This window comes from Gossypium arboreum, chromosome 12 (genome assembly GCF_025698485.1).
Source record: "Gossypium arboreum isolate Shixiya-1 chromosome 12, ASM2569848v2, whole genome shotgun sequence".
Lineage (NCBI taxonomy): Eukaryota > Viridiplantae > Streptophyta > Magnoliopsida > Malvales > Malvaceae > Gossypium > Gossypium arboreum.
The window spans coordinates 68,425,515-68,446,541 of record NC_069081.1 but is presented as its reverse complement, the minus strand read 5'-3'; the positions used below and the strand labels follow the sequence as shown (position 1 = coordinate 68,446,541).

The following is a 21,027-nucleotide window of genomic DNA, read 5'->3' as shown; positions in this document are numbered from 1 at the left end:
TGTCTAAGTTTGCACGCAATTTCGGTGACCCTAAGGTTTCTTATATAAGCAACAGGCTACTTAGTGACCATTTAATCCTAGATACACGGATATACCAATTAATACAATATTTTGATAAATGCTAGGGTCTAAATAAAGAAATTCCCCAAAAGTGTCGTCCAAAGAATCTATTTTGGCCTACCATCGTCGCATCTTCGTGACATGGGAAGGCTCATCGTCACAACACCACTGTCATGAATGCCCTCCTATGTTTATCGCATCATCGTGACAAGAGAAAGCTCATCGTCACGATGTTAAGTGTATTTCTGGCCTTGGCAACTTCGTTAGCCTACTGGGCTCCCTTGTCTCACAACCCGATCATCATCTTTTGTATTATTAGACCTAAATTGGCATCCTACACACTTAATTAGCTCATTAGTCACTCATGAGGCCCAAGTCAGCCTTACGGGTTATCGAAATAGCAAAAAATGCGTAAAAATACTTATTTTATTAATATTTAATTCCTAACCTACTAATATAAAAAATGAAATAGTTAATTATAAAAGTGTTAGAAAACAAGATCGTCAAGTGCAAAAATGACCTAAAATAACTACTACATTTGACGTTAGTCACCCGAGCCGGTAATTTTGTGGACAAACCACTAATTCTTGAGCGTGGATTCAATCTTTCCGCATAATTATTTCACGATCCGATCATGACCAGGGTCAACCAATTAAGGGGGTCATAATTTTTCCAACAACCTCTAAAATCGACTGTGATATCAATTGTACATGAATTCTATGTGAATTTCCTACAAGGACAAGACAACAAAGTCTTTATGTGAGGCAATTTCCTAGATGCCTCCTCTGCCGCAATGGAGGCATTTCATAGGACTCCTCACTATACCCTAAAATTTTACGAAAATTTACAAAATAGTGAGGTGGAATACAATGAAATAATAAACTTTTTATTCAAAGGCAGAGGTACATGGGTCCTTCAGACTGTAACCAAAGAACTGTTAAGGTTTGAACAATCAATTAAGACCCCAGAGGCCAAAATGTGGATGTATTTTATTAGCACAAAATTGTTCCCTTCTCAGCACATCATAGAAGTTACCTGTGATCGTGCTCTTTTATTGTATGCTATCTTGTAGGGTTGGTAGATCTACATGGGAGGCAAGATCCTTGCAAAAATGCGGCAATGTGTCGGAGGGCACACACGAGGATTCCCATATCTACACCTAATTACAAAGATGTGCAGGAGGACAAGTGTAGCAATTGATCCTAAAAAACCGACTTGCCCACCAAAAGTGGTGTTAAATGGCATCATCTATGACCAGTTCTATAGCCAACACATCAGTCAGGTAGAAAGGCGAAATGAAATGTTTATGGTAAGTTTCCATTTATTTTCATATATTTCTACTTTTATTTTGTAATATTGTTAAATATAAATTATAAATTGGACTCAAGTATTTTTTGAACAAAATCTTATAAATAATTTAGTAAAGAGTAATAAATAATTTAACATATTATAGCTTAACTTATAATATTTTTCATATATTTACAATAATTATTAACAATAAGTATTTTAATTATTTATTTAATAATATGTTAATTTTTAGAATGTTAAATAATTAAAATTTTAAGTTTTTCCAATATTAATTTAAATAAATGAAATTATAATATGTTATCAATACATATTAAAATTAATAATTTATTAAAATAATTTTATAAAATGAAACAAATTTTTAAATATTTTGTTTACAAATGAGAAAATTTTTAATGATATACACATTTAGTTGTATATAGCAATTAAATTTTATAACATTTCAACAATGCTAATATTTAAAAATAATAACAAACTAATATAGATATTTAATTATTAGAATAATGATTTCAGATTATGATAAATATATAAATTAAAAATTATTATTGAAAATAAAGGTGAATTAATATAAAATCCATATCAATTCGCTTTTCAATAGCATTTATCATGTATTGAAAATTTAATCTTTACGAGTTTATTTAAAAAAAGTCTTATCTATTTAGGCAATTTTATATTTATCTTTACATTTTTAATTTAATATATCAAACAACAACATGAGTTGATTGACAAATGTCTAGTATTAAATTACACTATTAGCATTAATAGTAATTTGCATTTAAAAAATTTTGGCGAAAGAGGAAAAAACCAAACAGGAAAGTTTATAGCACAATTTCTCGAGTTATAATGTGGTCATTCCTATCCTCTCGCATCATAGTTAGTAGCTCTTTCAGTAAATAAATAAATAAATTTTGAATCATTGGAGAGTAAAACCTAAATTATTAATTATTAATTGGGTATTCATCTATTTAAAAAATAATCTCATTTTGAAAAAAATGTCCTAATTAAAATTTTTTCTGTTTTCTTAAAGTCGTTTGCTTATTTTTTGTTTTGCCTAGCAATGTGCTAGCCTCTGGGTTAGTTATCGCTTACAATTTTTTTCCCTTCCACCAACCCTTTCTTACTTCTACTCATTCACTCCACATGTTTCTCCCTTTTCAATTTACAAATTTATTTGTAGTATATTTGTTATCTTCACAAGTTATGATAGACAAAAAATAATGTCTATCGTTTGCTAACTCTACCGGCCACCAGTAATTTTCCTTGGAAAGTGGATGGCTTTTCGTCAACTTCTTAATTTGTTTCTATTTTGATAGTATTTCAGAATAATAAATGATTTCACAAGTTGATTTGGACCCATGTTATATTAAGTTTTATATTTTTTTATTTATTTTTCTATTGTTTAATAAGTTTTCAATTTTAAAAATTTATGCCTATTCTTATAACACATTTTTTAGTATTGCTTATACATTTAACCTTAATTTTACAAGTGATTTAGGGATGGTTTTGTTGACGTCTCTAGTTTGATGAATGCTCGACTTTTTTACCGATTTTTGCTCATCACTTTAGACCATCTGAAGCTGATTTCTTTATCGCATTAAGGACTTGCAATTACTCCAAATATATTGTGCTTGAGATGTGACAAAGTCAATTGTCAAATTATCATAATAATTTATTGATGATGAGGCTAAAACTTTTATTGTGTTGATAGAGCTTATTTTTCACAATCTACTACAAGTATTTGTTATTTAATGAATTTATTTTAAAAAGAAATAATCTCATTTAGAATTATTAATAAGTGAATATTAATAAGTGAATCGAATTTTTTTAAAGGTAAATGATGGATACAAAATACTCAAGGACTAATAATCTCAGCAATTAAATTTGGAATCACTTTCCGTTTAACCGAAGAAATTCGATCTTGAAATAGAGGGCACGTTTCTACGGTTTCTACGCATAACTTTCTATTCTATATGCGTTGAACAAACAACTGAGATAGACCGAACAGAAAGGGATCGAACCAAAAAAGAAAAGCAGACCGAAGAGAAGGGAAGAGGAAGAGACCATATAGGCTATGTTCTCTTCGACCCCGTGAAACCATCTTGTTGTTGTCATTTGTAAATAAGTTAAAACCAAATATATTTACCACCAAGAGCAAAACCCAGAGCTTTCTTAAGGCAGGTGGTTTGGTTTTGGTTTCTTCAATTATGCAATTCTCTAGGTGGCGTAACCTCTTCCTACTCAAGAGTTCCTTGGTTCCAGCTTTCTTACCTGCAAAACAAACGGCTACTGTTGCTACAACCCATGCCGCTTCATTCCATTCCACCCCTTTTACCTGTGAAAAATGGAAGAGTAAATGGAATTTTGTCAGTCTTTTCCGTTTTCCTTGGTATATAAGTTTTTTTTTTTATACGTTGAATTCTATGGGTGAGTTTGGGGGGAGGGTTCGGATTTTTATTTTAATTGAATAGCTTTGAATAGGATATTCCCAATTGCAAGTTCATGAATTTGTATAAGAATTAAGAAGGAAAAAAAACGAGTTTCAATGTTTTCATGATTGGTTTATGTTAAAAATCTCTGCTTTGTGATTTTTGATTGATCTGTTCTGCCAATGGAGCAAATCGCTTTATTGTTAACTAGATACCGTATACTCGTTATGTTTACTGTTTGTAATGTTCAACATTATTCCCCATATTGTCTGGCCCTATGTTTGATCAAAGTAAGTTGTCTTTTGTGTGAACAATTATTTCTACATCTTTCCCTCTCTGGACCAAGAACGGCTTAGAATTGAGCTTTAGGCGTATTAAAATTTTGGTTTAGGAATTAGGACAAAGTCCCTATGTCTTTTATTATACAAGAATGTTTGGCAATTAACACTATTTTTGCAGGATGAAAGAAGCACTCGTCAAGCAACTAAGGTATGCAGCTTTGGGGCCTTAATACTTGTGGAATTGTTTGTGCATGTATCTCTTAATTTTCTTGATCCTATTGTATGAGATAGGTGTGTCTTAGTATTGATATTGTTCTTGGCTGGGCTCAGTCGGTGCATGATTTCGGTGTGCTAAGAGCAGTTTTCGAATCTCCCTTAACTAAAATAAAATAGTAAAAGGGAAGATAGGCAATTTTATGATAACTTTTAGTAGACTAAATGCAAGTTCAAGTCTAATAGCTGAGCTATAGTCATTGGATTTCTAGGTTTATGCTTGTTCTGCTTAGGCTGGGAATGTTCCTATCTTCATTTAGTGCAAATAGAAACCCAATGCACCTCAGGTCACCATGAGTAATTTGAATGTTTACATTGATCAGGTGATGGACATTATCTACTAATAGGTTAAGATCTTGCTATTTGTTAATTTCATTCTTCCTGAGTTGCTTCGTATGAACATTTTGTCTTCTTCTGTCAGTTTACTTTCTTTATTTGTTTTTCAAAATTAGAACTTCTCTGGCATTTCAAATATTGTATGCAGAGTTACTTAAGATATGCAATGCGTCAAAAGCGAGCTGAAACAAAAAGAGCTTTGAGAAACCTTCTCTTCAATACCGATGCCTCAACTATTTCATTTCTGGTAAACTTTTCTGGACTCTTGATTGTTTCTGAACCCTTATCTTATTGAAGGTGTGGTTCCGTTGTTTATTTTATATTCACAGTGTAATTGTGGTAAAAAGTTCAGATTTATCCTTTTATATGGTTTTATTTGTTTATTCTGATTTACCAAGGAGTTTTTACATTATTTTGCAAACAATTGACCAACATTCTGCCCGATGCTTTGGAGTTTCTATTGCAAGAGTCCAACCGATTTGGTTTAATTTTTCTTACGCTAAAAGTACTACAACTCTTTGAGTGTTCTGTAAGTAAACAGACTACAAGTTGACCAATTGTAAATGTTTTGACATGTCGGTTAACAAATGAAATGGGTTCTAGGTCCTAAAAGTATGTTGATTATGTAAAGGACCTTGGATAAACTCCAGTTTTGTACTAAATCTGCAGGGTTTATGGATTTTAGTGGATTTTGTGTTATGTTCCCTAGATATGGATTGAGTCACCGAATGGTTTACAACTAAGTCACGTTGAGAAGAGGGATTATCTTCATTTTTCTTGTTTCTTGAGTGACCTATCCTGTATAGAGTTCAACTCGTCGAAGGGAGTTGATACCTTAGAACTCGATAGACAGAGATCCAAATCTCATAGGTTAAGTATAAATTCTGCTTATCTTATTAATAAGAAAATAACTCTCTTAAATAGAGATTTACAGCCTTGAAAACTAGTAAAATATATTAAGTAAGGAAACTAGTAAAATAGGGAAGACTCCTAATTCATAGGCATACTGCTAATATATTGGGATTCTTTAAAGAAGAATCCTTATTCAATAAATATTCTATTTATGCTAATTTTTACTAATTGATTTACTTCTTGTGCCTGCTATAAGTGTCCCTAACATTTTTCCTGTCTTTAGGCAAATCATTTTATCTAGGATAGTGCATCTGAATTATTCTTTTCAGTGGAGCTAAATATTGGATACTGTTCTTCTAAGCAAAAGTATGAAGGCAACCAACCTACATCTAAAGTTGGCTCATAAACCACATTTCTTGTTTTGGCATTTTCACTCATGTTTACATTACAGAAGAAGTTGTAATCGACTAATAGCAAGCCAAGCTGGAATGTTTCTTGGTCGTCAAAATAAGTGCATGCCTTGGAATTAATTTTAATTTGTTCATTATTTGCATTGCTGTAATTAAAATGTAATCTAAAATTTTAGTTTTATTGTTTTATACTACATTCCTATAAAATATCCAAATAGGCTCTGATTATAGAAGAAGCCTATGGTTTTAGTTAGGCATTGAAAGAGTGAGGTCACAGCCTTTCAGAAATGGCTAATGACAGATTTGATCTCATTCTGTTAACCCTAATTTTCATTTATTTAATCGGTAATCTCAAGTGTATGGAATGAATACCTTTATCTTGCTTCTCCATTACATTATACGAGAGACTGAGCTTACACATTTCATTAGTTCCTGAAATTACAATATAAAGTAATGCATGCCTTTGCTTGTTTAAAGGATGAAGATCCAATATGGAAATTTGATAGGACAGAAGGTTGGGATTCAGATGGCTCGGTTAAGAAGCGGCGGTCGAGGTTTTCTGACCAACATACTAGGAAATCTAACCATAAAAAAAAGTAAACATCAGCTTCCACTTCCATTTTTATTACTTTCATATTTTTGTCTCTTTAAGTAATTTTTTCAAAGCCTCTTTTATGCACTTTTTTCGCAGCTGAACTGGGCATATTTTAACCCAGCAACACTCAAATCTTTCCCTTCTTTTTTTTTTTTTTTCACTGTGTAGAAGTCTTAGGAGAAAAAAATTTGGATAATCTTTACTTTCAAATTTAATTTCTTTCTTTTTGTTAGGAAAAAATTGGAACGGAAAGCAATATATTAGGGTTATTAAGATTAATCAATATTAGGTATTTAATCAAGAAAAATCACAATTCTTTTAGAATGAAATGGTCGGCTAATTTTTCAATCTAAGAAAAACAAATGCCTAATACCTAAATTGATTAATCTTAATAACCCTATAATATTTTAATTTCCATTCCAATTTTTTCTAAAAAAAAGAAATTAAATCTGAAAGTAAAATTGTCCAAAATTTTTCACCCTAATACTTCAATTACACGATGAGAAGAAAAAAAAAAGAAGAAGGGAAAGATTGGGTGTTGTTAGTTTTATTTTAATAAGTAAGATAAATACAAAATCTAAAATTTAGAACCATTTATTTTGATTTAATGGCTAAGACCATTTTAGTTCTCATTTTAAAAATTCTTACTATAGTTGCCACCCTTTATGTTTTCATAAAATAGCTTTTAAAGTAATGCATATTATATCTGGTTTTGTTTGTAAAATCTTATGTTTTATTCATCTATGTATTATTTCATACTAATGAGTACTTAGCACAGAGTCCCGGACAACTAACATAATCACAAGTAACTGAATTCCATCGTTTCTTTCTGACACAATTTAATAGGACAAAGGATGGCAAGGAATTTGAATTTAGGTCTTCAAATTACAGCTGGTTGTTTGAAAGTAGCATCCTGATATCATTAGTGAAATGCCCATCAGTCAAAAAACTTTTTCTTGTTCAATAGAATGTTGGACCTCATCATGATATAGAAAAAGTTATTGAATTCTGTTACTAGGGTCTTGGCATCAAAAGCTAACTGTTATTTTCCATTCTTATTTGCAAAGATCATATTTATCTATCAAAGGCATAAGAATATAAGGGGCAATAACCTACATAAAATCAGTTTGTTGATTTTTTTTTTTAAGGAAGAAAGGAAAGACAGACCAAATTTAGCAATCAAATTTGACTTGCTATATTTTCTAATTTTTGCACATGATTTACATACAAAGTGTAGCCTTATATAGGAAAAATATTGACAAGTTGGCAAGCATAAGAATTTGAAATTACTCATTGATTGATTTTTGTCCAGTTAGCACCGTTAAAATTATTCTATCAAATTTAAGATAAATAAAATAAGTTAACAACTTTTCTAAACAAGTTGGAAACTTGCTAACATGTATCAAAAACATTGGGACACTCTGCAGCAACTCAACTTGGCATAGTCGGTTAACACATTGATGGTTTGCCCTTCAATAGCTTAGAGCATGCCAATCAGCAAGACAACTTGCGTCTTGTGTGTTCGTGAGTCTTGTTCATATTTGGCCAATCTGCCGGATAGTCTGCCAATGGTTGTCTGCTAGATAGTCCGCCAATTGACAGACTCATTCTTCTTGTATTTGGCTAGTCTGCCTAATTACTCGCACCATAGTTGGCTGCGGAACTGCTTGATCTGTTCGCACTTTGCTTGTTTGCTGTATGTGCTAGCTCTTTGGCCTTTATGTTGCAAACTCCAATTTCATTCCTCAACTTCTCAAACCTTGCTTTTCCAAGAGGCTTGGTCAGAATATCTGCTAGTTGACTCTCTGTGCTGCACTGAACTAGAGTCACTTTCTTGCTCTATTCAACTTCCTTCACAAAATGATACTTGATCTTGAAACGTTTTGTTTTTCAATGGAAGACAGGGTTCTTCACAATTGAAACAGCAAATTGATTATCACACAAAATCTATGTCGTTTCATCCTATTCAAGATTCAAGTAAGTTTTCTCAACCAAATTGCTTGGTTGACTGCTTTTTGGAACTCTAGGAGAACACGCCAGAACCAAGTGAGAAGAGATATTCAGAGGTGCTTCGCATATCATCCACTGATCCTGCCCAACCACTGTCACTGTATTCAACAAGCTTCATTACATTTGCCTTCGTGAACCAAACACCAAAGTTGGCGATTCCTTTGATATATCTTAGCACCCTCTTAGCAATATTAAAATGTGGTATATTGCAGCAGTGCATAAACCTCGATAACAAACCTACTACATACATAATATCAGTTCGTGTTGCTGTTAAATACAACAAGCAACCAATGAGACTTCTGTAATTCTTCTCGTTGACCTTCTCAAAATCTTCATTGTTAAGCTTTTCTCCAAGTGCTACAGGCGTGCTTGCTTATTTGCTCCTTTCCATGCAAAACCTTTCAAAGATCTTCAAGGCAAAGCTTTGCTAACTGATAAATATCCCTTACTAAACTTGTTGCACTTTCATGCCCAAGAAATATCCCAAGGTTTGACATCTCAAAATTCTTCTCCATCTGCAGTTTGAATTCCTTCACCAAATCATCACAGCTCTCGATTACAAGCAAGTCATCAACATACAAAGAAACTATTAATGTTGTGACCTTTCAACCTTCTTCACATAAAGAGTTGCCTCATTGAGGCTTTTCTCAAACCCCAAATTTTGTAAGTAATCATCAATTCTTGCATATCAAACTCTTGGAGTCTGTTTTAGCCTGTATAAGGCTTTCTTAAGTCTATACACCTTTTCTTCACATCTTTTGACAATATCAGGAGGCTGCTCCACAAATTTCTTCTTGAAGTAGCCATTTGAAAAAATTGACTTGACATCTAGCTGATGGATCTTTCACCCCATTTAAGCCACCAAAGCTAACAACACTCCAATCATATCCAGTCTTGCTACTGGAGCAAAGGTCCCCAAGTAATTGACACTAAATTGCTGAATAAAACCTTTCACAATTAGCCTTGAGCTTAGTTTTGAACACCCATTTAACACTAATAACTTTTTCATATGATGGTCTATCAACCAGCTCCCATGTCTTATTCTTGCGAATCATGCTCAGCTTTCATTGCATCCATCTAGCCTTCTATTGCTTCAACTTCTCAAAAGCTCGATGGTTCAAGAACTGCTACATCAGCCCTCTGATAGATTTCAGCAATTGGTTGCATGCCCCTTACTAGTATGTCATCAAACTCTTCTTCAATTTGTTCATCTGCAGGCTGTAACCCCTGTTCAAGCTCTCCTTGATTGAACATCTCAGTTTCAGTAGCATCCCATCTTCATGTTTGCTCTTCATCAAACACATCCCTACTCACCATAATTTTCTTACAAAATGGGTCATAGATCCTGGACCCCTTTTTATTGCTGCTGTATCCAAAGAATATCCTAGGCTGCGATCTTCTTTCGAGTTTGCTTCTTTTCACCCGTGGAGCATAAACAAAACAGATACAACCAAATAATTTTAAGTGAGAGATTGAAGGTTTGTACCTGAACCAAGCTTCAAATGGAGTCTTCTCCTTCATAACCTTGGTTGGTAATCTATTCAACAGATAGACTGAAGTGTTTATTGCCTCAGCCCAAAATTCATTTGGCAACTTGCTTTCAAACAACAGACGTCACGTCATGTCCATCACAGTCCTGTTTTTTCTCATATATTTTATTTTGCTGTAGGGTGCAAATGGTAGTGAGCTGGTGATGAATCTCGCTTCTTCACAATAGCTTTCGAACTTGTCTGAAATGTACTCGGTTCCATTATCAGATCTTATCATCTTCATCTTGTGTTCTATCTGGTTTTCAACCTATACAACTTATAGAAAACTTCAGCTACATCAGTTTTTGTTTCAAAAAATAAATCCAGCAATACCTTGTGCAATCATCAATAAACAAAATGAAGTATCTACTTCCATTCAAAGGTGTCTTCATGAGTCTGCATACATCAGAATGGACCAAATTTAGTTTTTCATTGGCACACTAGGCTTTATTCGCTGGAAATGGAAGCCTCACCTGGTTCTCAAGTTGACAGACTTCGCAAATGCCAATTCTGATATTCAATTCTGGTCATATTCTCAATTAAATTTGATTTGCACATTTGATTAATGGACTTATAGTTCACATGTCCCAATCTTGTGTACCAAAGATTTGTTTCATCAACTAAACTGGTATAGACATTCAAGGTTGCCAAATTCCAATCCAACACAAAGCTTCTGTCTAACATTGAAACTATCACAATTTCCTGTCTCAATGAATCCAATATAGTGCAGTCACTATCTTTAAAGATAACAGAGTATTTCTTCTCAAGCAGTTAACCAATGCTAAGGAGATTATGATCTATCTCAGTCATTAAAAGAACATCTGTATTTACTTTAGTACCTGATGGCGTGTTGATCAACACATCACCTTTGCCCCTAGCTTGAATGAGTTCACCATTTCCGATCCTCACTTTTGAAATGCAGCTTCTGTCAATCTTTCTTAAGATGCTTTCATCTGAGGTCATATGGTTGGTATATCCACTATCAATCAACCGACCCTTTGCGACTCTGCTTCTTGATGCAAAATATAAAGTTGTGAGCACTTGCTCCACTTGAGCATGGTTCCCATCAGCAGTTTGAGCCTGAGCATTGTGCTGCCACGGTTTTTGTGTCCGTACTTTGTTCTTGCATACCTTCTCCATGTGACCAAGCTGCTTGCAAGCTCTGCACTATATGATTGGTCTGAACCAGTAGTATTTCCCCAAATGAGTGGTCTTTTTGCAGTGAGAGCATGGCAGATCCTTTTTTTTCCACCATCTCTCCTTGGCTTTTCTTTCTTGTCTGTCCAGCCTTTCTTTGTCTTTTGTAATTTGATGAGCTCGAGCCTTCCCTATTTCTTGCTTGAAAGGCTCCCTCAATATGCTTCTCCTGCCTTGCTGCTCTCTTCTGTTCTTCAGCATACAGGGCATTTATCAACTCTGATAGAGAGATCATAGATAGGTCTCTCAAGTCTTCAAAAGAGGATATTTTTTACTCATACCTCTCTAGAAGTGTTGTGATGACTTTCTCGACTACCCTACCATCAGAAAATTGATCTCCAAGTAATCTGATGTTGTTTACAACAGCAATGATTCTATCAGAATATTGTTTGATAGTCTCAGACTCCTTTATTTTCAAGTTCTCAAAATCTCTTCTCAAGTTGATAAGAAGTTGTTGCCTTGTCTTCTCTGTATATTGAAACTCTTCCTTCAGCTTGTCCTAAGCTTGCTTTGGAGTTTCGTAGGCCATGATCCTAGTGAAGATCATACCATAAACACCATTCTGAAGACATAACATCGCCTTGAACTTTTTAGCACGATCATCACTATGTTGTTTGATCTGTGTTATTGTCGGATTGGCTTTCAACTGTGGTGGCTCGACATCCGCTTAGCTACAAAAATATGGTAGTTTTCATCGTTAAAAATTGGTGGTGGAGGGGGTGTAAAACTAGCTGAAGACATTTTAATGGTAACAGCAAAGAAAAATGACCCTCCAAGATGATTGGCTCTAGATACCAATTGTTGGTTTTTCTTTGTAAGGAATAAAGGATAGACAAACCAAATTTAACAATCAAATGTGACTTGCTATATTTTCTAATTTTTGTACATGATTTACATACAAAGTGTAGCCTTATATAGGAAAAATATTGACAAGTTGGCAAGCCTAGGAACTTGAAATTACTCATTGGCTGATTTTTGTCCAATCAGCACCGCTAAAATTATCCTATCAAATTTAAGACAAATAAAATAAGCTAACAACTTTTCTAAACAAGTTGGCAACTTGCCAATGTGTATCAAAAACATCGGGGCTGTCTACAGCAACTCAACTTGGCATGGTTGGTTAACACCTTGATGGTTTGCCCTTCAATAGCTTAGAGTATGCCAATCAGCAAGACAACTCGTGTCTTGTCTGTCCACGAGTCTTGTTCATATTTGGACAATCCTCCAGATAGTCCGCCAATGGTTGTCTACTAGATAGTTTGCCAACTGGCAGTCTGTCATTCTTCTTGTATTTGGCCAGTCCGCCAAATGACTCACACTAAAGTTGTCCCCGGAGTTGTTTGATCTGTTCGCATTTTGCTTGTCCGACACATGCATGAATGGCCATCTCGCAACAGAGATATCAACCAGTTGTTTGAGACAATAATACCAAGATATCATCCGTAGTAAAATTCACCATTTTAATTTAAGTCCCTGTTGTTATTTGATCTTATTATGATGTTTTTGTTGAAAGACAAAGTTGTACCTTTAATATTTCTGTTACGTGGCAATAGATTAACGTGTAGCTTATCTTGTTTCCAAGGTAAAAACCAAATCCACATACAAATAGGTGCTAACGTGTTACAAGTGCTTGCCCTCATGTGTCCTTTTTTCACACACAGGAAGGCTTAGAAAAATATTCTCTAATGACTTTGATCATCCAGAGACAATCTTTCACGCTGTGTTTGGGAAGAAATGTTATACTTGGTCTTTTAGTGGGGATTTTACTTTCCGAAGTTCAGAATCTGGATTTGAGTGGAGAGAAAAATCAGACTGGACCAATCAAAGAACAGAAGAGTGGGAGCCTTCTAGTGAAAGTGAACTTGTGGATGAGTCATATGCTGTAGGATCATGTTCTGATAGAGCAATCCTTGGTCTGCCTCCAACTGGCCGCTTAAAGCTCGAAGATGTTAAAAAGGCGTAAGTACTTTTGAGTGTTTTCATTCTACTTTAATTTTGAGAGGCCTGACTTAAAGATTTCATAAATTTTAGTTCTTCCTTTTCTCCCTTTTTTTAACGGTATGTATTCTAAAATTATTAAAATCATTTTGCAGCTTCCGCTTATCATCTTTAAAGTGGCATCCTGATAAACATCAAGGTCCTTCACAGGTTAGTTAGACTTTTCCAATATTATTTATATAAAATTATTGAATAGTGGGTTGCAGTTTTATGAATATTCTCCAAACATTTCTAGGCCCTTCATGATTTTGGCTGTTGGTTGAAACAAAATTCATATATTTTCATTTGTGCGTTCGTTTATTGGGGAATTCGAGAGGGGTAGTAGGGCACAGGAGAGATCCTTTTCGAAAACAATGCTTATTCGCTTCATTTAGCTTGCTGATCCGTTGCTACATCTATCTTTTCTTCTATGATTTATTTCTCCTATTCTTTCTACAAAATAGTCGCATGATATTGATGCATTTATGCAGGCAATGGCTGAAGAGAAATTTAAGACCTGTGTTGCGGCATACAAATCATTATGTAATGCTTTAGCATGAGGTGATTAGTGTTTCTTCAAATTGAAGCTACACAGAGAGAATAATATCAATCTATTTATAAGCAGTACTGATTGGTTCTTCCAAAGTTTTAGTTTTTGGTCTCACAATTGACAATGGGCCTTGTATTTTCTTTTTCTTTTTATAACAAGGGAACAGAGATTGTATAACTTCAATATAAAATATAAGGTGATTAGAGATCTTGATGATGATTCTTACAGGTAAAGAACTATAGAGTTTCTTATATTAAGAATTAGATTACATTTCGTCCCCTAAATTAAAAAATTGAAGAAATTAATTTTTGTACATCAGATCAAAAAGTAAATTGGTCTTTGTTATTAAAATTTTTATTTGTTTATATGTTTAAAACTGTCATAGCTGATGGAATAATCATATAGTGGAATGTGTCATGTATATCTTATATTGATGTACAAAGATCAATTTTAATAATAGAAATAAAGGAAGTTTAACAAAAGAATCAATTTGCATTTTGATCTATATGATTTGCTTATTTTTAATAGAGGTAATAAAATGTAATTCAACTCTTAACACCAGTTTTCATGGTACTTTTATCTAAATTTTACTCAATTTTCATAGAAATTACTCAATTTTCATAGAAAAAAATATTTATGATGTAATTTAATTTTGTAATGCATGCATGCATATAAAATCAACAAGCAGCTTGTCTCGTTCACTTGATGTAGGATTTTTGAATTTGGAAATTATATTTATAACGTAGAACTGTTGCACAAGGAATAGTTGATCTGATTGTTAGATTGCCTAAAGTGTTTAGAATCGAAAAGTAAAAGACCCAAGCCACGTCACTTTTAATATTCTCAACTAAATAAGAGAAAACATTATAAATGCTGGGATTAATGAATCAAGTGCAACCTCTCAATCTCAAATCCTGTTTGAAGAATTGCATATGATATTAAAAGAAGCCTAGAAAAAGTGAAAGCGAAAGTGATGAATCCAAAAGGAAATAGTGTAAATAATAATGATGAACTAGAGAAGAATATAGCAGCAAAGATTGAGAGAGTGTGTAAAGGTTATCCTATTGCAGGTGCACGAGTGATGTAATTACGACTTTATCAAAATGTGCAAACCTCTTTAACATTGTAGCATTGTTGAATGCTGCTGATGCAGGTCTACAACAGTCACTCATAAAAAACACAAGCAAACCAACCCACTTCCCACTTAAGAGAAAAAAATAAAAAAGGATCTACCTGAAATACACAAACTCGTCTTATTCCACTCTTCACTTTGCCTCACATGCTTATTCAAAACAAATGATGATGAACATATACATTTAGGGAAAGGAACCATTTACTCGGTTGCCTCCATCTCCATGTTGTATCAAAAGGAACTTTTCATAACTCAAATCTGCTTTCGACGCAACTATTGTACAGACACTACACTATTGACTCTGACCCACTCAAACAAAATTTAGACAGACAAAAAGAAGTCACTATTTGTCTCAATCAACCAAGAATTGGCATTGGAGAAGGGTCATTAGCTACAATTTGATAGGCATCTCCTTCAGCATTTCTGTTTTCTTCCCGATTTTGATTAACATTCTCGCTTTCAACATCCTCTGTTGCTGATTCTTGATGCAGCCGTTCTTCTTGGGCACCCATCATGTGCATCAAAAGTTCTTCAGGCTTTAACTCATAACCAGAGCCATCAATCCTTTTAGTTTTTTCTTTGTATAGAGCATCTAGCTGGTGAAAGTAAGGACACGTCTTGGAATCCTCAGGCCGCTTCTTATTGCTTTCTTTCACTCTTTTGAAGTACTTATTCATATTCTCCCATTTCTCTTTACACCTCTTAGCGCTTCGGTCATAGCCAAGCTTTTTCATGGCTGTTGATATGTCCTCCCACAGAGGGCCTTTAGGTCCAGTGTCTTGATACTGCATATCAAGATTAGTCCTCAGTCTTATCAAAGCCTCCACTTCATCTTTAGGCCAACGAGAGGTACTTAGGTGCATATAACTCTCACTACCATTGCTATTTTCTTGCCTATCAACAACTTTCTCAACTGCGAATGAGATATCAGGCAATTGCACTGAGGTCGTTTGATCCGAAAACTTCTGTAGAAATGCCAGCACAGCAGCATCTTTAGCAGCTGCAATCGATCTCTCTTGCACCAATAGCTCGCGTTCCCTCTTAAGTCGAGCCAATTCTTGTACCTTCCATGCTTCCTCTCTAGCCATCCTATCTTGCTCAGACTTCTCTATTGCCTCTATAAACTTCTTCTGCAAATTCTCTTGCTTCTCCATCATTTCCCTCATCAATCTCTCGAAAAAGTCTGTCAGTTTCCTCTTTTTCTTTCTTGTCCCATCCGATTCCTTACTAGACGAAGAAGTCGTTGAGGTAGAAGTTTCATTGAAATTCGAAGCTGGGTTTCGGACAGAAAATGGAATAGCATCATGGATAACATTCAAAGGCTCTACTGAAGTGTTAATATCTCCACTGGCAGGTGGAACCAAGGAAGGATGATGATCCAATGCTTCTAATTGCTCAAAAAACCTATAATTCTTGCCATTTGATTTTCCAGACCGACCTTCTTTGGTTCTCCTATGGTATTTGTAAACATTCTCAAATTTCTCTTTACATTTCTTGGCACTTCTATTATACCCGAGCTCAGCCAATTTCCTGATAAAGGAATCCCATTATTGCACCTCGAAATCAATTACTTTAACTTGATAATAATGTAATAAAAGTAAAAAATATAGAAAAGATTGTTAAGATTACTGAACTTTGAGAGTGTAATGAAAACAAAATAGTTTTAAAAAAAAATAGACTTGTTTTTTACCCATAAAGCGTTTTTACTGCATTTACAGTATAATTGAACTAGAAGAAAATCAGTATCCCAAGCTAAGCAAAAACCCAAAATTTCCCCACTTTTTCAGTGGAGGACCCAACATTTTCCTATTTCAAAAATAATCAAACATGGTTGAGAAGAAAAGGAAAGGAAGGAAACCTGGAAACTTCTTCCCAGAGAGGAGCCTTGACACCAGAGTCTCTAAAAGCAACGTCCATTTCAGACCTTATCTTTAACAAAGCTAAAGTCTCCTGCCTTGGCCAACGGTTCCCTGAAAAATTACCTTCACTCTCTTCATTTTTCACCTTAGCTTCCTCTTCATTCTCTAAGCTGACGTTGTCGCCGACTGTATTACTTTCAGGGAAACTTGAATTTTCCATAATCACAAATGGCAGTTCAGTAAAATAGTTTACAGCCCCAAAGCCAGAAAAAAAAAAACTGTAAAATTTTAATTGGGGTTTCCTTGGAGATATGGAAAAAGTAAATATTTTTAGAGTTGAAGGAAGGATTCTTTTTTCTGTTTAAGGTAAAGTTTTTCCTTTCCTTCAGAATTCTACCATTTTATTGGGTTAAGTAGGTAAGAAAGGCAGAGGTGAATTAGGGTTTCTCTAGAAAAGATAAGATAAGATGGGGAGAAGAGTTGCTGCGGTGCATTGTGTGGGGCAAAAACCAAGCTGATTATTTTCCCTTTGATATTTCCTAATTAATTTATTTCAGGCACAATAATTCAAATTTTAAATCCCACTTTTTATTTTACCATTCAATTAAATATTGAACTTTTATAAATATATACTATATAATCCTATTTTCATTCATGTGTTTCATAATCTAATATGGTTTATAATTATATAAAATATATTTTATAAATTTTATGTGATGATTTTTTTATTTGTGATACTATTATACTTCTTTCATTATATTATTATAATTTTGAGTCTTTTATTATAAAATTACTTAAAACTATTCTTTTAAGAAAGTAATATTATTTGTTTTAATTTAAATAGAATAATGGTTAAAACTCTTTTTTTTAATAATATCAAGGCAATATTTATTAATAATTAAAGAGGTACAGTTATTAAAGAAGCTAAACAAAACGGTGCGCAATAAATAAAGTTAACCATTAGCCTCGGTTCCCTAGGATAAGAGATAAAGAAACAAAAAGGCAAAAACCAGGGTTTCAAAACTAAATCCAAAAGAGTGTAAGGAAGCTCCAAATTGAAGCATGAAGGAGCCCTTTTAACACCCCTAATCCTTATCTGTTACCGAAACAGCGTTACGAAGCATTACCAGATTTTATGGACTAATTATGAATATTTTATTACCTTACAAGTAAAGAATCAATCATATAACACTCACATTGCCCCTTAGATGAGCCCTCGAGGCCCAAAATACACCTTAGAAGTAAATTGGGACTAAACCGGACACTCAAGGAATTTTTCCCAAAATCTTAAAATTTTTCTTAGGAGCAGGGGACACATGCCCATGTGGCCGGCCGTGTCGGCATTCAATGTGAGGCACATAGCCGTGTCCCAGCTCGTGTCCTTACCCATGTAACTCTCTAACTTGGGTCACACGACCAACCACACGCCCGTGTGCTATTCCGTGTGCTAAAATCTGAGCATTTTATTTTAAAATTGTAAGATGCGGGGACACAAGGCCAAATCACACACCCGTGCGCATGGCCGTGTGTCACACACGGCTGAGACACACGCCCATGTCTCTGCCTATGTGGACGAAAATAGGTCATTTTAAGGCCATTTTTCTCACCCCATCTTGGTATCAACCTATGCACAACCAATTTCACATGTATAAGCTATAACAAAATCTCTAAATAACCAATTTCTATCATATTTTGATCATATAATCACATATATTTTAACAATCTAAGCTAGAACATAATTTAATTCACATATACAACCACCTATATTAACATGCTTTATTAATCATTATTTGCCCATACCAACACTTATATCAAACTTGACAAACCATACATATATAAGTTGATATGAAACATAACCAATGTGTAAATTTTTTTTTTTTAACATTTACTCAACCATTTCAAACCCTATACATGCCATATAAAACATAGTAAGCTTAGCAAAGTCTCCGGCAAGTTGGATAGTATGATTTGATGTGTTGATCTGACCTCCCGACTTCTCGTAAATCTACAAGAAACATTAAACAACACAAGTAAGCTTACTGAAGCTTAGTAAGTTCATTAGGTTAAACATTGATCTTACCGAACTTAATATAATAAATTAAATTGTAAATAAATCATACATTCTCCCTCTCAAACACAACATAAATCGATGAACACATTTCCTTCAAATTAATATCAATAAAAATCAATAAATCTTTCAATTTCAATCACATAAGTCTTTTAACAATTCTTACTGAATCGAAAAACGGCTTACAAATATAAGTACATCGTTTTCTTTGTGCCATAGTCCAACTATAGTTTTACATAGGCATTGCCATGGCCCCGCCATGGTCTTACTTCATAGTGCCATAACCCAGTTATGGCCTTATCACCAAGATGCCATAGTCCAACTATGGTCTTACATATAAACACTGCCATGGTCCAACCATGGTCTTACGTTCATAGTGCCATAACCCAGTTATGGTCTTATCCGTCAATTCATCCTTTACATTAATGTCATAACCCAATTATGGTCTTACATATAAATATTGACATGGTCCAACCATGGTCTAATTATACCTTACACGCCCGTGTGAAGGCAAAGCACATGCCTGTATGCTTGGGGACACGCCTCTGCCCCTCACCCGTGTTGAATTATTGGATTTATTTCCCTTTCGAACCTACAGGGGTTTTCACATAGCCAAGCACACGCCCGTGTTCCTCACACGGCCTAGACACGCTCGTGCCCAAAAACTCAGACATTTTGTTTATGACGTCATCATTCATTTTGAGGCACACGCCCGTGTGCTAGGCCATGTCCTCCACACGGTTGAGACACACGGCCGTGTCTCTGCTCGTGTGTTTACTACCATGCAAACTGACCTAAAATTTTGGTTGCAGGGGACACACGGCCAGGCAACACGGCCATGGGGGCAGACCGTGTTTCATACACGGCCTAGACACATGCCCGTGTGTTTACCCATGTGGACCTTTTTAGTTAGTCACCCTCTAACAACCCTACACACTTATAGACTTCAATGGCATTTAACATGGCCTAATTATACTCTTAAACAACCTTGGCACAACTCATTGCGTGTTAACCTCATCTCATCAGTTTAGTACATGCTAAATTATCCTTTTCGTATTAGGAATTAACATAGCACATTTTACACTTTACACTTAGGCCATATTAGAACCATATACCATTATATGATATATCCACTCTCAAGTTATTAGGTCCCATTTCATGCATCCATCTGTGACAAACCTCATTATCATATCTCATGAAACATTTAAACATAAACATGCATCATTAGTAGGTTTACAACCTACATCAATATGAGCCATATCTCATGGCCATATACAAAAGAATAATTATACCATTTAAGCCTTTATACAAAAGAATAAGTATACCATTTAAGCCCTTACATTGGCTAGCCAAATGACATATAACAAAATAACCAAAAATCCTATACATGCCATTAAACAAAATAAAAGTATCTATATACCAAAGCGAAACAAGTCGATAGTGTGTTGATTCTCCAACCGTCTCCCAATCTTCACGAGTCTACAAGCTCTATAAGACAGGGAAAAGAGAAAGGGGTAAGCATTTATATGCTTAGTAAGTCTGGATAACTGGAAAGTAAACTTACTGGTCAATTAGCATACAACCATATTAGGCAATGATTTCAACAATCATGAAATAGTTTCCCTATCACATGCACTCAAACATCTAGTTAGTCTTCTAACAATGCATCATACCATTAGTCTTAGATGAATCAATTCAATATTTCCATTTCTATTTCTCATGTTAATCCCGTTGAATTTCTTGAAAATCTCGATGGATAGCCCAATTACCGTCAAGTCATACAAGTGATCATCTCAAGTACGCACTCCCGCGAACCTTACATCTTACGGCGAGATTACCAGTCCAAGCTAAATCCCTCGTAGTAATAACTTGTAGAGCAATGTCAAGAATGACAATTGCTCTCATAAGATCAAATCTAAACTGCTAGTCCAAGCTAAATTCAGTCCTCAATCGGATTACCCGTCCGGGCTAAATCCTTAATGCATCCATATTCTTTGGGAGGCTCGATCACTTAAGGAACACCCGTTCGGGCTAGATCCTTTTTATTTTGAGATCATCGAATTACTTGTTCGGGCTAAATCCTTTTCTGCAACACATGCAGGATCTCATGTCATGTAAGCCATAATTTATCTATTGGATTTCCCTTTTTATTTCACCCGGGACATTT

General features: G+C 34.6%; 3 protein-coding genes across 4 annotated transcripts; 2 read left to right on the top strand and 1 right to left on the bottom strand.

The window, feature by feature from the left end:
- The first annotated feature begins 3,225 nt into the window (after positions 1-3,225).
- LOC128285592 (uncharacterized) lies at positions 3,226-7,695 on the top strand. 2 transcript variants are annotated; one of them, XM_053023339.1, is made up of 5 exons: positions 3,226-3,751; positions 4,251-4,280; positions 4,830-4,928; positions 6,421-6,539; positions 7,385-7,695. In XM_053023339.1, the coding sequence occupies exons 1-5, from the start codon at positions 3,719-3,721 to the stop codon at positions 7,503-7,505; spliced, it is 402 nt and encodes a 133-aa protein (XP_052879299.1). In that variant the 5' UTR covers positions 3,226-3,718; the 3' UTR covers positions 7,506-7,695. The 2 variants fall into 2 exon arrangements, 1 of the variants encoding a protein (XP_052879299.1); XR_008276079.1 differs by lacking the exons at positions 6,421-6,539; positions 7,385-7,695 and adding an exon at positions 5,817-6,341 and having other exon boundaries at positions 3,227-4,280.
- Positions 7,696-12,432: 4,737 nt separating this feature from the next.
- Positions 12,433-14,037, top strand: LOC108481603 (uncharacterized). Its single transcript, XM_053022918.1, has 4 exons — positions 12,433-12,516; positions 12,884-13,233; positions 13,368-13,422; positions 13,743-14,037. The coding sequence occupies exons 1-4, from the start codon at positions 12,433-12,435 to the stop codon at positions 13,809-13,811; spliced, it is 558 nt and encodes a 185-aa protein (XP_052878878.1). The 3' UTR covers positions 13,812-14,037.
- Positions 14,038-14,895: 858 nt separating this feature from the next.
- Positions 14,896-17,342, bottom strand: LOC108480371 (trihelix transcription factor DF1-like). Its single transcript, XM_017783350.2, has 2 exons — positions 16,792-17,342; positions 14,896-16,463 (listed from the first exon to the last, which is right to left on the bottom strand). The coding sequence occupies exons 1-2, from the start codon at positions 17,010-17,012 to the stop codon at positions 15,290-15,292; spliced, it is 1,395 nt and encodes a 464-aa protein (XP_017638839.1). The 5' UTR covers positions 17,013-17,342; the 3' UTR covers positions 14,896-15,289.
- Positions 17,343-21,027: the final 3,685 nt, after the last annotated feature.